We start from the raw sequence: 19,386 nt of genomic DNA, 5'->3' as shown, positions 1-19,386 counted from the left end.
TAGCTTCAGGCCCACCTTCTTTAAAGACTTCAACAGGGATCCCATCGGGTCCACTAGCTTTATTATTTTTCATTTGGTTAATGGCTTTACTGACTTCCTCCAAACTAGGGGATATTGCAAGCTCATCTCTGGTTTGTTTCTGTGGGATTTGCGAGAAAACCTCATCAGCCACGATAGAGTTACGGTTAAGGAGGTTGTGGTAATGCTCTTTCCAACGCAGTGCAATAGACTCTTTGTCCTTTAGAAGTTCAGCACCATCTATTGAGTGTAAGGGGTTTGTACCATGGTTTGTTGGTCCGTAGATGGCCTTTGTGGCATTAAAAAAGCCCCGTGCGTCATGCGCATCTGCAAAATGCTGGATTTCTTGAGCTTTCTTTATCCACCAGGTGTTCTTAAGTTCTCTAGTTCTTCTTTGGACCTCAGCCTTTGCACTGGCATAGATTTTTTTCTTAGCAGCACGGTTGATGTCTTTTTGCCATATTTGGAAAGCTTTCCTTTTCTTATCAATAATATGTTCAATCTCCCTATCATTCTCATCAAACCAGTCCTGATGTTTCTTAGTTTGGTATCTGATAGTTTGTTCACAAGGTGGGATAATGGAAGTCTTCAATTTATTCCAGTGTTCCTTGACATTTTCAGGGATTTCCATAGGTAGATGTTCCCTGAGGGTTGTTTGAAAGCAGGCTCGCTTAATAGGGTCTTGAAGGGCTTGGGTGTTCATTTTACGCCTTGGTTTTCTTCCTTGGAGCCTACATAATTAATCGATGGTCTGTCCAGCAGTCATCAGCACTCGTCATGGCTCTAGTGAGGAGTACATTGCAGCAATCTCTGGCACGGACAATTACATAATCTAGAAGATGCTAGTGCTTCGACCAGGGGTGCTTCCATGATGTTTTAAATTTATTTTTCTGATGAAAAAGTGTGTTGGTAATGACAAGATTATGCTCCCCACATTTAGTCAGAAGTAGAATTCCATTCTGGTTGCTATTGCCGACTCCTTCTTTCCCAATGGTCCCTAGCCACAAATCAAAATCACGCCCAACTCTTGCATTGAAATCACCCAGGAGGATGATTTTATCCTCCATAGGTATCTCTGATAAGATAGTGTCCAGTTGGGAGTAAAATTTTTCTTTGATGTCTTCATCAGCATCAAATGTTGGTGCATAGAAACTTAGAATAGTTGCCTGCTGGTTTTAGCATGATCTTACTGAGCATTACCTTACTGGCATGTGAAATAAGTGCCACTGTTCCATAGTTTGAACATTCTTTAATGTTTCCCTTTTTTGGTATGGGGATATAAGTTGATTTTTCCAATCTGATGGCCATTCTTGCGTTTTCCAAATTTGCTGGCATATGGCATGCATCACCTTGACAGCTTCATCTTGCAAAATTTTAAACAGTTCTGCTGGGATACTGTTGTCTCCTGCTGCCTGGGTATTGGTGCCTTCATGACAGGCATGATATATAGCCATTGGTAGACTGATCCTCCATGAATGGCAGATGTAACAGAAGCAGCATATTGTAGGTTCTGCACTGTGTGGCTGTATTGACTTCTGTACTGTATGCAACGCTGGAGAGCTTTTTAAATATTTGGTAAATGCCTGTGTTTCTTTTGCCTGCTGAAGAATATTGTCTTAATAGATAGATGCGCCTGATCTCGTCTGGTCTCAGAAACAAAGCGGGACCAGCCCTGGTTAGCACTTGGATGGGAGACCACCTGGGAATCAGGCTTCCTGCACTGAGCAGGGGGTTAGACGCGATGGTCTTGCAGGCCCCTTCCAGCCCTATGATTCTGTGATTCTATGACTCTCTTTAGGGCTGTCTCTGCTCAGGTGATCTCTGTGCTTGGCACACAGCCAGGGGTGTGAGAAGCACCCCTTGGGAAAGCATCTCACCCTGGGATTTCTCACCCTAACTGTGCAGTTTTTTCTTATGGCATTCAGCACCAATACACTGAATGACCATGCTGAGAGATCCAAAAAACTTTGTATGGAAAGTGCCATTATACACCCCATTCCTGTAACGGAGACTTACTTTAAATTTAGCTCTCCCTGCATCAGTGGTATATTTAACAGATGATATGTAGCTCTCTCTCCCCCCTGCCCGCCCGCCTCGCCACCAAATAGTTCAGGAAAAGGGTTGTAGTCACCCAGAGTTGGGAGGGGCATCAACGTGCCCTTTTCAGTCAATATGTCAAAGAGATGCTATTTAAAGTTCCTTCTAGATCAAGTAATTTGTAGGTCCAATAAAGCCTGAAGTACTCACTTGGCTGGGTTTATATCCTGGAAGTTCCCTATTTTGTATTGTGTGTTTAACACAAGTGTTTGTGTGGGTGGCTTGTTTTGTAAGCCTTGGATCATAGTTTTTTAAGTTCTTCATGAAACCAAACTGTGTTTGCACCAAACTGTCTCTGGCAGCAGCAGCGGCGGCATTATATAGGGGGTGCCCACCATGCTCTCCTGGCATCCCAGGGTATTAGCTGATCAGCCTCTCCAGATAGGTGCTTGCATATCACCACAGGGAAGAGAAGGTGTTTCTTTTGCAGGGTGGCTGCTGTTGTTTTCCTTTTTGCTGGGATCTGCTGTACTGTCATGGAATGACTTGCCACCACCAGGCATTCATCATCCTTGGTTTTATACTTTTTCTTTATCAAAAACATAATGGGCTGTGGCATTTCTAAACTTCGTGTTCATGTCCTGAATCAATAGAGGGTTATCAAGATTGTGAATATTATGCAGCAATGATAAAGATTTTCTTATAACGAGAAGCTTTGTATAGGATCTGTCACGTTGTATAGGATCTGTCACACCTTTCTGTTTGGATGATTGCTCCACACCAAGACTAGGAAGAATTCTAGAGCATCCTCTCAAGCAGCTGAGACTACAGCACATCACATTCCACGAGGCTGCTGCATTTCAGAACAAAACAGATAACCAGATGTAATTTTGAACACCATAAGCTGCCCCACTTCTGCTATTCAGGAAAAAGGAAGGGGAAAGAGCCTGCTTGTCAGTCCAGTTGAGGAATTGACCGCCTGGTTTTTCCCTCCACCCACAGACACACTTCAGTGCTGGCCCAAAGTCATTATGAGCTTTAGAGAGGCTGAGATTAAGATTAAAGGAATGAAAGGAAAGGCACTCCGCCTCACTTTTTCCCATTGTGGTAAATTGCATATGGAAAGGTTGTCTGTGATAGATTTTGCCTCATTGGGAAGGGAGGATACAGGTCAAAGGGTAAGAGCTGTATTTGTTTTTCCCTGAATATTCTTAGGCTCAAATTAATTCAGCATTTAAATCAATGTGATTAAAGTGTATTATAAATTCTAAATTAGTGCATTTTTAAAAGGTGACTACTTAAGCATTTAAAATCAAATTACATTCAATTGAAACCCCTCTTCCCAATTCTTTCCTGAACATGGTTCTCTAGCCATAATGCCAAACTGGATACTGAAAGCAGGCACATTAGGCCACAGCCCCATCGTCAAAAAGAGCGAGAGGCTGTGAGTGCGGTCAGAGAAGCAGGAGGTGGATGTTTAACTCTGCCCATCTCTGTGAAAAGTGAGAAACATTTGGAGAGAGAAGGGGTTAAGCAGCCTCCCCTAACTGCTTTCCTTTCAAAAGTGTGTGTGTGAGAGAGGGGGGGGGGAGAGAGGGAGAGAGAGAGAACCTGTTGGGGTTCTGTTACACGTGTCCACTGTGTACTATCTAGGTAGTCCTAATTGTCAAGCTTTCTGTGTGGAAACTATAGAAGGACATTAAGTCACAGCAATCCATGCACAGGTGCAGTGTTTCAGAAGGGCATGTAGGTGGGATTTTCAGGACCTCTTAGAAGGGCTCAGGTGGGTTGCACTTGAGTGTGCGCCATTGGCAGGTTGGCTTCTGAGCTGCAGTTGAGGAAGAGTTGACTGGTCTAAGGGGGGATGTCAGTGGAGCAGAGTGGGGTGATGGTCCATTCTCAGGGAGGTTGTCATTGGAAACACACTACTGGCTATCCTTGCTGCCCCCCCCCCCTTCACTTTCTGATTATTTGTCATGGAGATGCTTAGAGCCAAGATAGCTCTGTGCATCTCCAGCTTTCCAGTGGTGAGTCTCCTAACAATGCGAGCACAGAGCAAAAGGCAGAGGCTTGTCTCTGATCTCACGCTGAGTTTCTGGGGCACTTGGGGGCAGGGAGGCGCCTCGCTGCTTCCCAGCCCCCTCGTGCAATGCCATATGACTACAGGGACAAGCCTTTCCCGCTCTCTTCTCTGGCTCGGCACCAGGCTGGGAAGCCAGGGCCATTGCGGTTGCGTTGCGCTGCTTCCAAGCACCTCTCAAGCCCAACAGGATATCCAGAACGAGACATTGCCTCCTCCCCACATCACAAGGGGGATGGCAGCCTCTCACAGCCAGGTAAAACTTGTAGGCCCCCTGGCCTAGGGAGAGAGCTCTGTGTTACAGCTGTCTCCTGCAACCTGAGGCCTTCACAGCCAGTCCTGACCTGTCCTGTCAGGAGGAGCCAGGCAGAGCCCCCTAGGCGGGGGCAGACATCTACACTCTCCCCGCAGGAGATGGCTGTTAGCGGGTGAGTCTGCATTACTGTTGCTCAGTCCCGCTGGCTGCCAGGACCTTGGCAGGGACGAATCACAGGAGAAAGGCCTTGGCCTACAATCCACTTCCTTGGGCACGTGGTCTGGATCCAGCATGCAACTTGCTGATACTGGAGACCACGTTCGACCACCAGGTTCCCGCCCCATGACCTGTTGTGCTGAGCCCTGGGTGCAGCAGCATGCCCAAAGCTGTCCCACACCCAGAAGCCCCTGGCAATTCATTTGTCTGACCTCCCGCCGCCCCCACCATGATCGTAGACAGGTCTAACTCTTTATCCAGCTTTTCAGACAGACAGTCTTCCAAAGCAGTTCACATCAATAAAAGCTGGCTCAGACCTTGCCCTCAGGCTTACAGATGAAAAAGAAAAGGCATGCAAGGGTTAGGACAGAGAAGGCAGAGGAAGGGGATTGTTCTGGTGTTTTCAAACCAAAGTGGTGAATTCTTTTTGCAGCATTTGGAGGCTGCCGCTCCATCTCCCCACTGGCTTTGACAATGCTGAATCACAGGAGAAAGGTTTGAACCATTTGCACCCAATTTGAGCCAGAATGATTTTCCCTTGTTGGCATTCTTTCTTGGATTGTGGTGGTACAACTGCTCAATGACCCTTGTCCTTCCCCTCAGCTTTGCAGTCCTAGAGCAACTTCCAAGTTTAGTATCTTGTTGTTCATTTTATTATGGGCTGGTAGGTGCCCACAAGCTACCAAGTTTATATAGTGCTGTTTTATTATTTTATTATTTTTCGTATTGATTTCCCATCTTTGATGGCCATGGCAGTCATCTAACAACTTCTCTGTGGTGTCACCTATCTTATGGAATGCCCTCTCCCTTGGTATTTGGGAGGTGCCAGCATTGTTTTAGGTGCCAATTCAAGACCCATCCTTTACCCAGGCCTTCCCTAAAGTGTGGTATGATTAAAAAAGAAAAAGAAAATAAAGTAAGTGGATGTACTATTATGAGTTCACCATCTCCTATCACCGATGAGAAAACACACACATAATAATTTCTGAAGTCCACCCCAAAAGTGAATTGGCAGTGCTTTAGTAATATAGCTAAACATAGAGCTATCTTCATTCATGCCTGGTTGTGGAACACAGATGGCTTTAGTCATTTTAGTAGATTACCTGTACCAGGAACTAGAGAGGTGTGCTTCCCTGTTGGTTCTGCAGGTCCTCTTAGCAGTTTTCAGTACCATCAATCACAGCATCCTTCTCAGGGAACTGGTTTGCACTGATTCCAGTTCTTCCAGAAGAGTGTTTCTAGAAAGTTGTGCTGGGGGATTCCTGTTTGTCATCTTGTTCGTTAGTCTGTGGTGTCCCACAGGGTTGCATTGTCCCCATTGGTTCCATCATCCCCCACTGGTTGTTAGCCTATGGTCCCATCATCCCCCATGCTGCTTAACATCTTCATGGAACCATTGGAGGGAGGTGGTCTAAGTCTTTGGATAAGGTGGCATCAATATGCAGATTATACCACTTCCCTCTCCTCCCCTCCTTTCCATCACATTCCAAGGAGGCTGTTAAGGTTATGAAATTGTTGCCCAAGACTGGTAATAGATTGGATGAGAGCAAGCAAAGTGCAGCTTAATCCAGATAAGACAAAGATGTCTCTGGTCAACAGAATGGCCAGTCTGGGAATAGGAACCCTTTTTGACATAGACTGGTAGCACTTCCCTTGAAGACTCGGGTTCCGTTTGGGTGTGCTCCTAGAATCAGTTCTGAGCTTGAATGGTCAGGAGTCTGCTTGATGGAACGCTGTTGCACAGCTTTGGCTGGTGCATCAACTGGGTCTGTTACTAGGAACATCAGATCTGCTCATGGTGACAATTTGTTGTTGTTATTTGCATAGTGCTTTAAAGTGTCCAAAGCGTTTTTCAGGTATTATCTAGTTGTAAGCGTTACAGCTCAGGAAAGTCAGTATTTCTCACCACCCCACATTATTGCAGATTGGCGGGGGGGGGGGGGACTGAGAAAGAGTGGCTTCCCTAAAGTCACCTGGGAGTCCAGAGCAGAGGTGGACCATGGGTTACCTGATGTATAGCTCATGGCCAATTAGATAAGCAGTACCAGCCCACCCCACCCCACCCACCCAGCAGTCCTTCATGGATCTATCCTTCAGGAATACATGGAAAACCATAAAATTGTGCCAACCACACCAGTCCTTAAATTCAGTGTTTTCTAATATTGCTGAGAGGTTCAGAAAAGTAAGAACATAAGAAGTGCTATGCTGGATCAGACTAAAGTTAGTCCAGCATTCTGTTCACACAGTGGCCAACCAGCCACTGTTAGGGGAAGCTCAGGATTTCCTGGCTGCCATGATAACCATAGGCCTTTCCCAATTCATATTTGGACCTATGCCCGTGGCAGGACAAACTTGAGCTGGTGTGTTGTGGTAGGCATGGTGAGAGTGATCTGGTTGTAGAAAATGAGTTGATGCCTTTGTCATGGATAGATCCCTGCTTGGTTAGATTAGGCCCCCTGCTCTTGCTTCCCTTCACCCAACCACCCAACCACAGAGCCCTTTGAGCTCTACCTGTGAGGGAAGAGTGTGCTTAGGAGGAAATGAATTATCTTTCAGCACTGGTGAAATGTGCTCATTATGATGAGGATAGTTAACAACCTAGCTGCTGTATTGTGAGCCAGTTGAAATGTTTCTAAACACTTCAAAGGCAGCCCCATATAATGCATTAATCAAGTCTGGGAATTCCTAATGATGGATAACAATGGCCCACTTCTTCCAGGAGACACTACGTCTGGAGGTAACAACTCCAGTTGGAAGGTGATGCTCTGAGCTACAGATGACACCTACTCGAGCACCCCAACGCAAGGAGTTTGGTCTTTAATGGGGTGTGTGTAACATATGCCTGTTATGTTAATGCATGTGTTTGCATTGTTAAATGCGACCCAGGTAAGACAGGGTTAATAAGGTGTGAGGGAGCGAGAGAAAGCTGTGTGAGAGGTGTGTGAGAGAGGATTCGGATGAATTGACAGTGAGGAGTCCGAGAGGGCCTCCGAGAGGGAGGAAGCTACATCTAGTGAGTGGGGTTTGGGGATTAGAATTTAGAAGGGGTAAAGTAGGTAGGAATATTTGTATTAAATAAATAATACAATACTTGCATTAAAAAATTTGTTGTTTTTCATTAGAAAATCGCACATGTTGATTTGTCCTATTGTGCTACCACTAGAAAAACCTCTTTCCTTGTTACTTCTCCTGCACTGGGTAGAGGGAACCAGTTAGGCATATTGGGTGTCTCTTTAACCCAGAGAGTAAAAGGGGCTGAAGCTGTGTGTGTCAGTGAGGACAACTGACCCAACAGAGGCAGGTGTCCTGAGGGAGTTTTCTTCTCAGTTTCATCAGATGGGAATTGGAGAGGGTAGAACCTAGGACAGGAGCATCACAGTGTGCAGCCCCATCCAGCACAGGTCGAGTATCCCCTCCATGCTTAGTTACGTTGCCCACCTAGAAAACCTTCGGTTTGTCAGGATTCAGCTCTTGGACTCCAGTTCTGTTCTCAATCCTGTTAAGTGAAAGACAAATTCTGGCTCACAGAATTAAAAACCTGTTGCTTTCTTGTTCCAGAACCCAAATGCTAACTTTTTCGTACAGGAAAACTGTTCCTTTATCTTAAATTTACTTGGGTATTGCAACTTTAGGCAGGTGGAGGATAAAAAGTAAAATCTGGGGTGGAGTGACCTCCCTAAGGGGATCACACATTCCTCAGAGTTGAGGTATCTTAGTCTTTTTGAAATTTTATACTACCTTCAGCACCTGTGTAATGAGTTTATAGCCCATGATGCACTAAATTGCAATCCATGCTGTTACAAAAAAAATGTGTGCCAAAGAATCATAGTGCTCTGTTATATCCGTTTAAATATTATATAGTTTCTGTCTTGAGTATTCCCAGTCCCTTAGCTCTGAAAATAAATGTGGTAGAGTTTGCTAAAGGTACATTTCTGTGTTACTAAGCCTGATGTTGAGAGGCTAACCTGCTTTTCTCACAAGATGTCTGTTGGCCTCAATGTAACAGCTCAGTAGAGGCAAAGCTTTAGCAAATTAGTTATTTCCATTGCTGCTTCTTATGGTCAGACATACTGCATGTGTGTGTGTGTGTATCCTAGAATTGCACTTGCATCCTGTGTTGACCTGCAGCGTTGAACTTGGAATAGCCAAAGTGTGTCAGGGACCTCCACTGGAGGCATAAAGCATGTGTATGAAACAAGGTGATAGAATGAAGAGGTTGGTACTGTGCAATCATTGCCTTCATCAAGAGGTCATTATTATTTTTTAAAGACATCCTTTTGCTTAATGTATGTTAACTTGGTTGCTGACCAGTTACTGAGCTGTCTTTCTTACTTTTGCCAGCTGCTGACAACATCTTTAAGGAAGAGTAAGGACATTATTGTACTTCCAAGAGCAGCCTTTCAGAAACAAAGCAGGGCAAATACATTTAAAAATACTTGAAAGCCATGTGGAACAAATATTTTAACAGCCCACCTAGAATTATACAAAGAAGTTGGGCTACACTTGGCATCTAACCCTTGTGTGACTAAATGAAAGCCCTTGTGATCATAAAATTAAACTTGGAAGACACTTCCATTTTTTATTGCAGATTTATTCTGGCTTAATTTTAAGTGCTAGTTTCATATTAAGGCAGCAATCCTAAACACGCTCACTAGGATGGAATCTCTGTTGAGCACAGTGGAACTTCTTTACCAGGAAATATGCCTAGGATTGCACTGAAGAAACCTCAAGATGCCGTTTCATCTTTTCGGCATGGAGCAGACAAAGTAGCTGCCCTGGGGAGCTTTGCTGGACTTTGCATGAGCCTGGTGCAGTCATTGCAGTTATTGTGGTTCTGCTGGTTATCCAGGCTGATGACAAATAATGTGAATTGGATAGTGAGCTCTGGTCTGGCTGATTTTGGGGTACTTGTAGCTTTCTTTCCCCACCCGCTCCAGCCAGGCTTCACTTGGAAAGCTAGAGAACAGAGAATTGCTGTCCTGTCGCATTTCCTCTGACTTCTCAAAATTCTTTAAAATAGAAATTGTGCATTGCAATCGCCACTTCCTGTAAATTCTTTCTAGTGTTTTTCCCCGTTTATGGCCCAGACTTCTGAGATGAGCTGCTGGAGATGGTGGTTCTTGTTACTACTACGTATTGCTCATTTTACTCTTGTGCATTCTAACTTCTGCAAGCATCTTTGTGTGTGCTTATTATTTCTGCTGTTCCATTTGATTACATTTCAGGTGGCACTGCTGAATCTCTTCTCCCCTGAGGACAGGCTTCCCTATGGAGAGGAAAGCCATCGTGTCCGCAGAAACAAAAGGAGCAAAAACAGTGAAGGATCAGAGGGTGAGTTTGCATCTCTTTTATGTTTATTTTAATGCCTCAAATGTCTTTGTTCATGTGCCCACATATTTGTCATACACAATGCCAGTATGTATCCTTTCCTGTACTGGCTATTCAAACCAATTTCTGCATTATGCAGAAGGGGAGGCAGAATTGTGGACACTTATCCCTGCAGATTGGATGTCAGTTTTAATATCAGTAGATATTGGCTTATTTTCCTCCTGTTGTAATTACTCCTGACAAAAAGTTCCTTGCCAGATACATTATTTTGGTAATAGAAATAATTTATTCTTCAGATCAGTCTTCATTTCCAGGATTCTAATGTTAGCATTTTGAAGGTTTTCAAAATTATAACATTAGATTTGCCTTACTTTTATTTTGAAACTTTTTGTACTGTTTTGTAGCTCTAACTGTGTAAAGTAAATCAGTACATATTTAGATAGAACATCTAAAATGCTGAATATTTCATCTTTCCGCACACATCATAAAAGTTGCTGACACAGTTCTTGCAGGTTAAACCTTTTGTATCCATCCAACTGACAACCTACACTTAGCATTTAAAAAGTAGAAGTAGTGTATGGGTTCACTAGAAAAAAATGTATATAGAGGTAGCAAAGCAATACCTTTATTAGGGCCAATTAAAAATTGCAAAGTTTACAAAGTCATGGGAACTTTTCAGGCTGTACATTAAGTAACAAAGGGGGAGCCATCGGCACAATTTGATCAGTGAGTCACAGCTGCTGAAGAATCTAGCTGTCGTTCATTGTTTATTTTCATGCATTCCAAGGTGTTCTCCCTGGAAGATGTTCATTGATGGCACAATTTGAAGTCCTGGCTGGCACAGAGAACCATTAAAGCCCCATGGAAGGGCGTGGTTTCCCTGGGCTTGGGATCTGTGGGCTCCAGTACTTTCCATAAAATGTTCCATTCCCTCCATTGCAGAGATGCTGCAGCAGCACACTTCGGTATTCTCACAAGGGAGAAATGTGAAATGGAGTAAGGCTCATTCAGCCCACAGATGTTCAGAGATGAGAGCTCCTGCAAAACTGGATTTTTGCAATCTTAGAATGTCTTTGGTCTGAAGGCAGCCATAGGGTTGCAAAATGGGTGACCCCTGTTAAGCTAGGCTCAGAAGAAATGAAAATGCTGGTGAAATGAAATTTGAGGAGTAAAGCAACAACATAAGTAAGGCTGTTAATTTATTGCTGGGCCAACTCCCAAAACAAGAATTAAAAGGATGAGAAAGGGTTGTGTGCAATGCATAGTCCAGAACAGTCCAAAAAGATGATGTGCCTTCTAAAGTTGGAAGTCATTGATTTATTGAGTGGCAGAAGAAGCTGGGAATTCTACAAGCCCCACACCCACACCCACCCCACCAACTGGTCCTGAAGGTAGCTAGGAATTATTTCTTTGAGAAGGGCCTCAAGCTAGCATCAAATATAGCAGGATTGTGGTGAAGCAGTTCTTGGTCAGCAAAGCAGGAGTGCAGATAGCAAAGAGTTAACCTCCTCCTCCAATAGAAAGCAGGACTGAAAAAGGAACACTGTTCCTTCCAGAGAAGATAAGCCTCCCAGTTTCGTTTTTGCTCTTCCTTCATCCAGAGACTAGAGCAAGATTTCCCTTCGCTGTGCTTGAGTGCCTGCTTGGAAGTAGAAGGAATGTAATAGCTCCCCTCCCTCGCCCTCATGTTCTGGGGGCAGGGGGAAGTTAAGGGTGAGACTGCCAGGCCAGACAGCATTTGGTCCTGCTGCCCCCTCTTGCTGTTTTTCAGCTGCAGCATCCGTCCCCCTCTTCCTCCACCTCACTGGTGCTGATATCTTTGGGGGCATGCAGTGGATTGGTGCCACTGTAGGAAATAGCAGCATGCAAGTCAACTTCCCCTCTATGACTAGGTGCCTGGCAATAGCCAGGGTGCAGTTATGTTTTCAGCATCTGTTGTAATTTTTTTTTCTTTTTCTCTCTTGCCCAAAATATTTTGCAATTTCCTAGGTGAAACAGTTTCGTTGTTGCCAAACTCCAAGAATTAACATTTTAACCCATTTTCAGTTACCCAAATGCTGTTAAATATGTTTAATATGGAATTTACTTAGTGGGTGATTCCTGTAAAGTGTGGCAGAATTTAAAGTGAGGGGTGGGGGAGATAAAGAGTCTGGCACCTTTCTGCTAAGGCTATAGAACCATCCAGTTTTAATTCATTCCACAATTAATGATTGAAATATGTTCCTGAAATATTTAGGCTCCTTGAGGCCTCAATCCAACACGTACTAAGCACAGTAATAAATCTTCAACACGATAATGGTCTGCAGGATTAAACAACCCAAGGTTTGTTAACCATGGTTTGTTTGGGAGAACACAGGAGCATGGAAGCTCCCAACTGCTCGCCCACTTCTGATGCATTAAACAATCCAGCAATGCCCCATCCCTGAGTTGTTCGCTGTGACGTGTGAACCTGGAACTCTGGGTTGTTGAGGAGAAACAACACAGAGTTAGTACCCAAGAACAAACCCTGGGTTAAAACCCTGGGTTGTTTCTCCTTCAAAAACCCAGAGTTCCATATCCTCACGTCCCAGACAACAGCTGTGGGGTCTGGTTCTACAGCCCAACCCCCTGGAGTTGGAGCTCCCCCCACGCAACCCAGGGACAGGGCCCCTGGGTTGTTTAGCACACTGGAAGCGGGTGAGCTGTTGAAAGCCAGCATGTTCACTTGCCCCCCTTGCTCCCCACACTCCCAAACAAACCATGGTTAACAAACCGTGGGTTGTTTAATGGTGCAAACTAGGCCAATGTGGTGAGGAGTGCAATGTAAGCATTACAGACCTCCACAAAATCTCAGTGATGCACCGTTCTTGATATAGCCCTAATTCTTCTGAGTGTGTCTCTGGGGAAAGGGCTGTTGGGCAATAAGGATCTCTGATACTTCCACACATTTTGAGAGATGAAGTAGAGTCCACTGCTGCACCTGCCTTTGAGCCAGCCAGCGGCTGGGCATCTCTTTCAGAACACTTCCCCTCTGGGCAAGGAATGCAAGAACACTTGAGGCATCGCAGCTCTTCTGGCATGACCTCATGGCAGGTTTGTTTGCCTTACTGGGCATCACTGGAAACGTCACTGGTTTGTGTTAAGCTGACAAAACCCAAATAGAAACACAGCTGTTCAGATTGTTGAATATTAAGCATGGCATTAGTGTTTAAAGCAATAGGGAGCCATAGCACATAAAAATAAACTCTAGTTCCATCCAACAAGCCTCTGGGTATTTTATTTAAACATATTAGTCTGCATAGGTTAAAAGTGTGGCAATGTCTGTCAGCTCTGTAACAAACAGAACTCTTTGGATCCCCACCTAAAAGCCTGAAGGGAAATGCAAAGCTACACAAGAGAGTCATCTTGAAGTTTTATATTGTAGAGAATGGAGGCAAAGCCTCTAATGTGAGCCTGAAAAACTGCTCCGCTAAGTGCAGCCAAGATGCGTGTTTTCCCCATCCCTCACTGCCCGTGAATAATTTCTAGAGCTGACAGATGTGCTTCAGTTGGGGTTGCATTCAATCCCTGCTTTGGATGTTGTGCACTCAGCAAAAAAATGCTATGGCTGTAGCCTGAATTGAAGTTGTAAATTCTTACACCTCTTTTACTGCAAAAGGGCACCTGTAGTGAGGTTTTGGGAATTTTAAAAAGCTGTTTAATTCTGCCTAATTAGTTAACTGTAGATCCTTTAAAAAAATTATTGAACAGGACGGTCCTAAAAGTAACATTAAAACTTGTTTTATTTAGAATTGTGTTTGCATGTTTCCACTGGAAACTTTTGTTCTTCGCCCCTTTTGTGCGATGGCTGCAGCCCCACCCAAGAGCAGGAAGACCCCTTCCCCGCCTGGCTTGAGGGCAGGACAAAGCCCTTTCCCCAATTTCTTTTCGAACAGCATGACATGGAGCTCTCTTTAAAGAGTCAGAAGCACTTCTTATAATCATTCATCAAAGGATATTTTATCCCAGATTTCATCTTGTTTAATCTCCCCCACTGTTTACTTAATTGTTCATTTTAAAGGCAAAAGGTGGTCTGATTCCAGGAAGCCTTCTCCTTGTGAATGTTCCTCACAAGGTGTTTTAGCTCAGTTTCCACCTGCCTTTACTCCCTTCGGCATTATTTTGTACTCTGCCAGGCTTCATAATGTCCGTTTCCATCCACACTGCTTGACTCTTCTTAGCCAAGTATGTCAAGATCAGGCTTCAGACGATATATATCTCTGGGAACGGGTGGCAGTCACCTTCAAGCCAGCACCTCCCTCTAAACAGATGACTCCAGGTGCCCAGTCTGGCCCCATCACTGTGGTAATAGCCTCCAGTGGTCATAAAATAACAGAATAGTGGGGTTGGAAGGGGCCTATAAGACCATCGAGTCCACCCCCCTGCTCAGTGCAGGAATCCAAGTCAGAGCATTGTTGACGGATGACTGTCCTAACATGTCTGATCCAGGTGCTAGTATAAAGTTCCCTTGAGTGTGGCTCTGGACCACCAGCATTTGTGTCTTTGCTCCTCTGCTTTGGCTACCACATTGGTCTCCGCCATGCTGCAGTGACTGCCTGGCCTGAAAGATCCAGTGCTGTTGAGTTTGCAAATGACTAATTCTTGTGATGATCCGAAGACTGGCCTCATGGGAGCCAAAGGAAGCATGAGAGTGATACCAGCAGCTGCATATCTCCAAAGTGGCATGTGTTCCATGCACTGTTCTTGCAGCAGCCTCAGACGACTCATACTCGGTACCATCAGCTTCGATACCCAGCCTCCCTCCATGCCCAGCTCCAGCCTTAGTGCCCAGAACAGTGTCCATTCCTGGCTCCAGCCTCATGCCTAGGGTTTCTTTGTACTGATGGTTCTGATACTTGACTCAAGCCTTGATATCTAGTGCTCTAGGTCCAGCTGCAGTACCTAGTGTTTCTTGATGCTGATAGTTTTAATACTTTGCTCCACCCTTCACTCCACCTCGCCTTCCTTGGTAGTTACAGCCCTGATACCCAGCTCCAGCCTTGGCATTTTTATTATTATTGCATTTATATCCTGCCTTTTTTCCTCTTGCAAGGAGCGCAAGGTAGTTACATGGTCCTCCTCCTTTCCATTTTATCCTCACAACAGTTCTGTGAGGTAGATTAGGCTGATCGTCAGTGACTGGCCCTGAGTCACCCAGTGAGCTGCATGGCTGAGTGGGGACTAGGACCCAGATTTTCTCAGCCCGAGTCGAACACTGTGACCAGTACATCACACTGGTATCTAGTGTTTCCCGTAGTGACAGTGCCTGCACTCAGCGCAAGCCTGGGTCCCTAGCGTTTCTCAGGACTGGCAGGTTCAGTACTCAGTCCTAGCCTTGGCACATAGTGTCATCTGTACTTCAGTACCTAGCATTTCCTTGGTGTCTGTTCTCTGCCCCGATGACCTCAATACCCAGCCCATGCCTGGCTGCTCTGTGCTCTTGGCACCGGCAAACCTCACTCAGAGCCCCCATGCCAAGGACTCTGGGCTCTGTGTGTGTAGCACACATGGTTGGGATGCACTCGCATTACAGACACTTCGATGTATATTGCAGTTCCATGTCCTGCTGGCCAACCCTTTGCGCCTAGCATATCTCAGAGTTCTGCAATATGATCTATGGTCCCAGTACACTGCTTGAACAGCTTCATTCGAACAGTGAATCGATTCTGCCCAGTTTCTGTCACACTGTGGCTCCAATCATATGTCAAGTGCAGTCACAGCAGCCATTCAGGTGTGGTTCAGCCTTCTCACTCTGAGGCACAGGGCCTTAGCAATGCAGCCTTCTTTCCCTGTCTAAGGATCTAGCCAGTGTATTACCTGGTATTTAAGACACAATCTTTGGTGCACGCCCTGGCACTCTTGGGCCATTTCCAAATGCTCTCAAGGTCAGCCATAGGGAACCCCTCGCCCACAGGCCTAATCTGGCCTGTGAAACTTCCCAGTGTGGCCTCCCAGGAGCTCTCGGCTGAGAACACCCCCTTGCTGTGACCTCACCCCATTCATTACCTTTGATTGTGGCATGCTGGGATGAAGACAGGACCTCTCCACAACTCAGGCAAGTCGCAGAAAGGTCTTGGTCTTTATCCCCACACTGGAGCCTTGCATCTCAGAGCACCATGGTGGAAATGAAAATGCTCCCCTCAGCTGATCACCATGGAACAGCTGTGGGGGCGGGATGTTTGTGTGCATGGGTATGCCTGTTGAAGCTGAGGAACCTGCCCCTGTGAGTGCTGCAGATCACACGGCTGCTACACATGGTTGATTATCAGGGACTTACACAGCTGCCTTGCATTAGGTGCAGCTGCTTAGCCCCCTGTTGACGTATGATCTATATCTTTCCTTTGTAAAATAGGAAGCTGCCTTGATATGGAGTCAAACCCTTGGTCCATCTAGCCCAGTACTATCAACACTGAGTCTGGCAGCAGGGCTCTCCCTCCAGGGTTTCAGGCAGCTTTTCCAGGTCCATCTGGAAATGCTGCCAGGGACTGAAGAACCTGGGGCCTCCTGCATGCAAAGCTGTGGCTGCATCGCACTGAGCTACAGCCTGACTGTCTTTGCTTACAGCATCACCTGCTGCTTTTGCTGGAGGTCTTCCTTCTGGTGGAACATCTGTTCTTTCATCGTGATGCAGGGTTCCCCCTCCCTCCTCCGTGGGGATGGGACAGACCATACACTTCTACATGGTGATGAAACAGGCAACCCTGTTCTTAGCTGTATTGATGCTGCCACAGAGCAGCTATCTGCTTCCTCATCTTCGATTCCTCACTGCTGCAGTCTGAACCGTTTTCGTTCATGCATTTTGTGATCTCTTCCTGAGTCTTAGGCTCTAATACTCTCTGGTGAATTAACCATGAGGCTCTGTATAGGTTTCTGTGACTCCCTTTCTCTGGAGTGCTTCTCTTCAGGATATATTGACTGCAATCCAGATCCAAAATTCTCTACAGTACCACCTCTCCCCACACGCACACATGCACAACCCTACTGCCCCCTTTTTTTCTCTGTGGATGTACTATTACAACCTCCCTTCTATCCATCTGTAGACCTTATTTTTATGCTTGCCTTCTTATACCTACCTCAGTGCATTTGGCCAGACCCTTAGGGCAGAACTGTGTTTGCATAGACACCTGTGTGTGCGTGTGCACCCCCCCCCCCAAATTGGTTAGCTGGCAAGCAAGCAAAGGGTCATGTGTAGCTGGCATGTAATTCCTGATCACAGATGCCATCTGCATCCTATTCTACCTGCCTTACTGGTGTCAAGTAGCTATGCCTCTTGTGGTCTGGTGCCACCAGTTATCCTTTCCTACCATCTTCAAGGTTGGAGGCATCTTCCTTGCATGCCTAATGAAAGACTTCTCCTTCAGCCTCTCTAGAGCTCTGCGTTGACCTTTGCTACATCACTCCTCAAGGCTCTCAAAGGTTCCAAGGGCCTTCTCATTTGCTTCTTGGGCGCCTCTTGTTAATTTGCTGCACCACTCTCTGCAGTCATTCTTTAAAGGGGTCTCCTTGTCTGACTTGTGCAAGAGTGCCATGGTCTCCTCCTTTGGGCCTGTAATGTCCTAGCCGGGGGCATGCAAAGTGTCGACATGGATGGCTATCGTGTCTGTTGCAGAAACTCTCACGTTCTTCCACTTGTGTGATTTAGCAGAGACCAGGAAGAACAGGTGGCCAACCTGTACCTATGGTGGTTTTGGTGGCCAACCGTGCAGCCACATTGGGCAGGTCAACAATATAATCAATGAAGCAATAACACAAAATCCGCCCACCTTCCCCACTGCAGTTTTACTTGGAACTGCAGCAGTCTCTGAGGAGAGCCCTTTGGCCTGGTTCTCTGCTGCAGGGGCTGCATGCTCTCCTGAGTTCTGGAAGTCTGTAAGATGTTGCCCTGCACTGGTGTGACTGCACAGATGACCATTACAGGTAGACAATGTCTTGTTTTTTTCTTGATCGGTACTGTTCTTGTAGTCAGTCTGCATTAGTCCCTCACAGTCTTGAGTGTTCTAGAGAAACGACCCCTCCCTCCACACGCATTAGGTTTGTCAGATATTTTATGTCAGTTGTTTCAGGCCACCCAAGAGCTTTTCAGAGAACGTTGTAAAAGACTAGAGTTCTTCCTTCCTTCCTTCCTTCCTTCCTTCCTTCCTTCCTCTCTCTCTCTCCCTCCCTCCCTCCCTCCCTCCCTCCCTCCCTCCCTCTTTTCCTTCCTTCCTTCCTTCCAGCCTGGAGCCACCCACAGCCTTGACCATCCATTGGGCATTGAGTGCACAGGGGATGCAAACAGATCCAGCTCAGAAGTGCCAGGATGAGGCCCTATACCAGGGATAGGGAAGGAGTGGCCTTTCAGGGGTTGTTAGACTGGCTTTAGCCAGCATAGCCAATAGTGAGGATGATGGGAGTTGCAGTGCCAGCTAAGAGTAGCTTTCCTTCCATCTTGCTGAAGTGCCTGTGGGGGTGGAGGAGGATGCCTGATAGCTGCTGCTATTGCATTCTGCATGGAGGGAGGTCCTTCGCAACATGATAGTTTTTAGTTTATTCTGGTGCTGTTTGTTGTATGGTGTTGTATTTTATTGTTTAGGCTTTTGTAATCTGCCCAAAAAAGGTCTGTTATTGGGCAGATTTAAATTTTAATGAATAAAGAAAATAACTAAAACTAATCCTGAGGATTTCTTGGAAAAGTGCAGTTACCTTAGGCTTGCGATGGTATGGTACTTGCTTATCATACACCTCCCCAAAGAGCATTCAGTCTATCATGTGGCACCTTTACTGAAGTTCTTGCAATTTTGGTGGCATAAAATGCATAAATGGCTCAGAGAATGAACCCCTTAAATGCTTCAAACTCCAAGAGATCCCATGATGATGCAGCCGCAAGTATCCCAACAGTTAGCCAACTGTTTATATTTTGTTACAAAATCTGTTGTTACTTTTAAATGGTTATCTGTAAGAGCTACTGTGACAACACCTGTAGGCAATGGGAAATGGTAATTCTGTGGAACCATGCATGTGTTAGAAACTGGTACCAGATGCTTCAGTGGAAGATCAAGCTTCTCCATGGTGCACAATAGCCATAGGATTTCTCGTATCTGGGCCTAATCTCCTGTACCCTGCCCGCCCACTGCAGCACCCCCTTTCACTCCTCTCCGAGGTCCTCCAAGGCTGCTTTCTGAGGTCCTCCGAGGAAAATGAGACTGACAGAATGGGAAGGTTTCTGTTGTCTTGAACGTTTTAATAATTCTGGCTGCTTTTGGCTCGTCAACTTTAGCACCAGCTCAAATGACTAATTCTGCTGTCAGCAGCTTTTTACTCATATTTTATTTGTTACTCACAGGTGAAGAGAGAACTGGAGCAACTGCTGAGAGAAATAAGCTTTTATACTTGCAAGCTACAACCTGCTGCAAATAGCTATAGATGTTTTTAAGAATTCTGTAGTCAAGCTGAT

The 19,386-nt window shown here is 45.6% G+C and overlaps 1 protein-coding gene across 1 annotated transcript in view; it reads left to right on the top strand.

The window, feature by feature from the left end:
• Window positions 1–19,386, top strand: part of EDA (ectodysplasin A) — a 170,558-nt gene that overhangs the window by 73,219 nt on the left and 77,953 nt on the right. Inside the window, exon 2 of the mRNA XM_084814284.1 lies at window positions 9,833–9,938. Within this exon, the coding sequence (XP_084670410.1) occupies window positions 9,833–9,938 (106 nt within the window). The remainder of the gene's footprint in view (window positions 1–9,832; window positions 9,939–19,386) is intronic.

This window comes from Heloderma suspectum, chromosome 9 (assembly GCF_057233095.1).
Source record: "Heloderma suspectum isolate Gila_16-S chromosome 9, 16-S_ref, whole genome shotgun sequence".
NCBI lineage: Eukaryota > Metazoa > Chordata > Lepidosauria > Squamata > Helodermatidae > Heloderma > Heloderma suspectum.
Note: the sequence above shows the minus strand (reverse complement) of the source record. Positions and strands in the feature narration are given on the sequence as shown.